The sequence below is a fragment of the Pygoscelis adeliae genome, unplaced genomic scaffold, assembly GCF_000699105.1.
Source record: "Pygoscelis adeliae isolate BGI_AS28 unplaced genomic scaffold, ASM69910v1 Scaffold134, whole genome shotgun sequence".
NCBI lineage: Eukaryota > Metazoa > Chordata > Aves > Sphenisciformes > Spheniscidae > Pygoscelis > Pygoscelis adeliae.
Genome location: NW_008824716.1, coordinates 2,500,100 through 2,503,895, shown reverse-complemented (window position 1 = coordinate 2,503,895; position 3,796 = coordinate 2,500,100). Strand labels below are relative to the sequence as shown.

At 43.9% G+C, this 3,796-nt stretch overlaps 1 protein-coding gene across 1 annotated transcript in view; it reads left to right on the top strand.

The window, feature by feature from the left end:
* Window positions 1-3,050, top strand: part of PCDH20 (protocadherin 20) — a 3,669-nt gene extending 619 nt beyond the window's left edge. Inside the window, exon 3 of the mRNA XM_009323207.1 lies at window positions 34-3,050. Coding sequence (XP_009321482.1) covers window positions 34-2,591 — 2,558 coding nt within the window. The 3' untranslated portion in view covers window positions 2,592-3,050. The remainder of the gene's footprint in view (window positions 1-33) is intronic.
* The last annotated feature ends 746 nt before the right edge of the window (window positions 3,051-3,796 follow it).

The window sequence follows — 3,796 nt, the reverse complement described above, 5'->3', positions numbered from 1 at the left end:
GGGTGCTCACAGGCAGCCTGTCCCGTGCCCTGCGGCTGTCGACGGCTGGTGGGCAGCGCCCTGCGGCTCCCCAGCCCCCACTCTCCTTCACCCTAGCCTCCCGTGGCTTAGGGGGACAGTACGTGCAGCTGGACAACCGCTCTGGAGAGCTGCACACCTCGGCCGTGGAGATAGACCGGGAAGCTCTGTGCATGGAGAGCAGTGGGGCCACCGTCTTTGGGGGGGCAGCTGCTGTCTCCTCCTCACCCTCATCCGAGTCATGCCTGCTGCTGCTGGATGTGCTGGTGCTGCCGCAGGAGTACTTCCACCTGGTGAAGGTAAAAATTGCTATCCGGGATGTCAACGACAATGCACCCCACTTCCCTGTGCCCCACATCCGCCTCTCGGTGCCCGAGAATGCACCTGTAAACACCCGCCTGGCTATCGAGCACCCTGCCCTTGACCCTGACGTGGGCACCAATGGTGTCCAGACCTACCGCCTGCAAGATAACTATGGTGTCTTCACCCTGGATGTGGAGGAGAATGAGAGCGGGGAGAGGACTCCCTACCTGATTGTCATGGGGTCTCTGGACAGGGAGACACGGGAGGAGTATGTCACAGTCATCGTTGCTGAGGATGGGGGGACTCCTCCGCTTGTGGGCAGTGCCACCCTCACTATTGGCATCAGTGACATCAATGACAACTGCCCCCAGTTCAGCGACTCGCAGCTCAATGTCACTCTTTATGGGAATTCCAGTCTAGGGACACACGTGGCCACTGTCCATGCAGTAGACATGGACCTTGGATCCAATGCCCAGATCACCTACTCCTACAGCCAGAAGGTTCCCCAGCCATCCAGAGACTTGTTCCATCTGGACGAAAGCACAGGAACCATCACACTCTCCAGTAAAGTTGATGGGGACGCTCCAAGGCTCCACAGGCTGATCATACTGGGCAACGGTCCTGGTTGTATCCCTGCTGTGATCACAGTGCTAGTGACAATCATCAAAGTCATGATGAGGCCACCTGAAGTTGTCCCTCGTTTCATAGCTAATGAAGCAGAAGGGGTGGTGTACTTAAAGGAACTGGAGCCTATCAACACACCGATAGCATTTTTCACCATCAAAGACCCTGATGAAAAATACAAAGTCAATTGCTATTTGGATGGTGATGGGCCTTTCAGACTTTCACCATACAAGCCATACAATAATGAATATCTGTTAGAGACCACAAAGCCTTTGGACTATGAGACACAGCAGCTGTATGAAATCTCTGTAGTTGCGTGGAACTCAGAAGGATTTCATGTCAACAGAATAATCAAAGTACAGGTTCTGGATGACAACGACAACTCTCCAGTTTTCTCTCAACAGCTGATAGAATTATCCATTGAGGAGAACAACGTTCCCAATGCTTTCTTGACCAAACTGCATGCTACAGATGCTGACAGCGGAGAAAGAGGGCAAGTGTCCTATTTTTTAGGGCCTGATGCCCCTTCCTATTTTTCTTTAGATAAAGCCACAGGAGTTCTTACAGTTTCCACCCAACTGGACAGAGAAGAAAAAGAGAAATACAGATATACTGTCAAAGCAGTAGATTCTGGGTTCCCTCCAAGAGAATCAATAGCAACTGTCACCATCACTGTATTGGATAAAAATGACAATAGTCCAAGATTTATCAATAAGGATTTCAGCTTTTTCGTGCCAGAAAACTTTCCAGGTTTTGGTGAAATCGGAGTTATAAGTGTCACAGATGCTGATGCAGGGCAAAATGGATGGGTTGCCCTTTCCGTTCTGAATGGAAGCGATATTTTTGTCATAGATACTGGAAAAGGAGTTTTGAGAGCTAAAGTTTCCCTGGACAGGGAGCAGCAAAGCTCCTATGTTCTGTGGATCGAAGCAGTTGATGGCGGTGATCCTGCCCTCTCCTCTACTGCAAAAATAACTATCCTTCTTCTGGACATAAATGACAACCCCCCTTTGGTCTTGTTTCCTCAATCTAATATGTCTTATTTGTTGGTCCTTCCTTCTACCCTTCCTGGCTCTCCCATCACTGAGGTCTATGCTGTTGATAAGGACACTGGTATGAATGCAGTCATAGCTTACAGCATCATAGGAAGAAGAGGCCCTCGACCGGAGTCATTTAGGATTGACCCTAAAACTGGTAATATCACCTTGGAAGAGTCACTTATGCAAAATGACTACGGCCTCTATCGGCTGCTTGTAAAAGTTAGTGATCACGGCTATCCAGAACCTCTCCATTCCACTGTCATGGTGAACCTTTTTGTCAATGACACTGTTAGCAATGAGAGCTACATTGAAAGTTTGTTAAGAAAGGAGCCTGATATCAGTATAGAAGAAAAGCAGCCGCAAATATCCATAGAGCCTACACATAAAAAAATGGAGTCAGCATCCTGCATGCCTACCTTGGTAGCTCTGTCAATAATAAGCTTGGGATCAATTGCTTTAGTAACAGGGATGGGGATTTACATCTGTCTAAGAAAAGGAAAAAAGCATCACAGAGCAGATGAAAACGTGGAAGTACAAATCCCATTAAATGGAAGAATTAACCTGCACATGTTGGAGAAGAAACCGATGGAGATTTCTAACATTTGACGTTACTTTGTGGATAAACTCAACATCTTAAAAACCTTGGACAGCTCTGAAACACCTAGCCATGGGTTGTATTGACGGAGGTTGCAATGAAGGACCACTAATTTATAACTTAATAATATTATAATTGTAAATAGCTGTTTACAGTTTTTTAAATTGAAATTCAGTGTACAGCTTTTTTATGAAACCTTAGTACTAACAGCTAGCACCCTCTCTATAAAAACATGGACATCATTTGCAGCTTTCATAAATCAGTAAGATCAGTGATCATAAAAAAGGGGAAGGTAAGATGATTCTTTAAACTCAAGTTTTAAAAGTCTTTTAACCACAAGAGGGCATCAGATGCTCCTGAGCAGGGAACTGTTCGAGGTACTGTCCATGAGATAAACACAGAGTATATTTTAAATATATTGGTTTTAATATAAAATACACGTTGGCATACAGACGTTTAACCCTAAAAAAAAGAAATGTCTGTTCCGATGTATGTATAATTAAAAGAATAAAGACGTTAAAATGCACTAGTAATAATAAAAAAAAAGAAAGAATGTTTATTACCTCACAAGTAAAGCTTATACAGTAGGATAGAAGAGGCATTAACAAGAAGTGCAATTCCTGTTGAGCAAGAATGCAAGATATTGTAATGAGAATCTGAACTGCTGTGACATATCATCTTTCATTTGCTCCAGATTTCACCCACATTATCATTTGCTCCAGCAATCTGCTGGTCATTTTTATGGAAAATTATATTTAATGTTTCCTACAGCAAATAATGACAGAACCCCATGCTCATCCTCGTAAACATGCCAGATGCAAGGAAGCAAGGGAATGGCTAAATCTTTAGTTGTCACAGAAGTGGTGATGTTTTTTGTACTTTGACCAATCTGTCAGTAGTACTCCATCAGTTTGGTTGTGTAATAGATTTTTTCATGTGATACTTCTGAATCTGATCTGCCAGATGAAAACAAAAATCGCTTCATATTCTAAGGAATTATAGGACTTAGTTTATTCTGACTGTTGCTCCTTTCTGGATTGGTATTTCATGTGAAGGATCTTGTTTCTGACTTTTGGCGACCATTCCTGGCTCCTTTTCATTGGCTTTGATTTTGGATCTAGTCCAAAATCTAACTTGTAAGACTGGTGGCATATTTTCTTGATAATTTATTCTTTGCTGTATCCTCTGCAACAAAGCAGCAGGTTTATTGGTGATG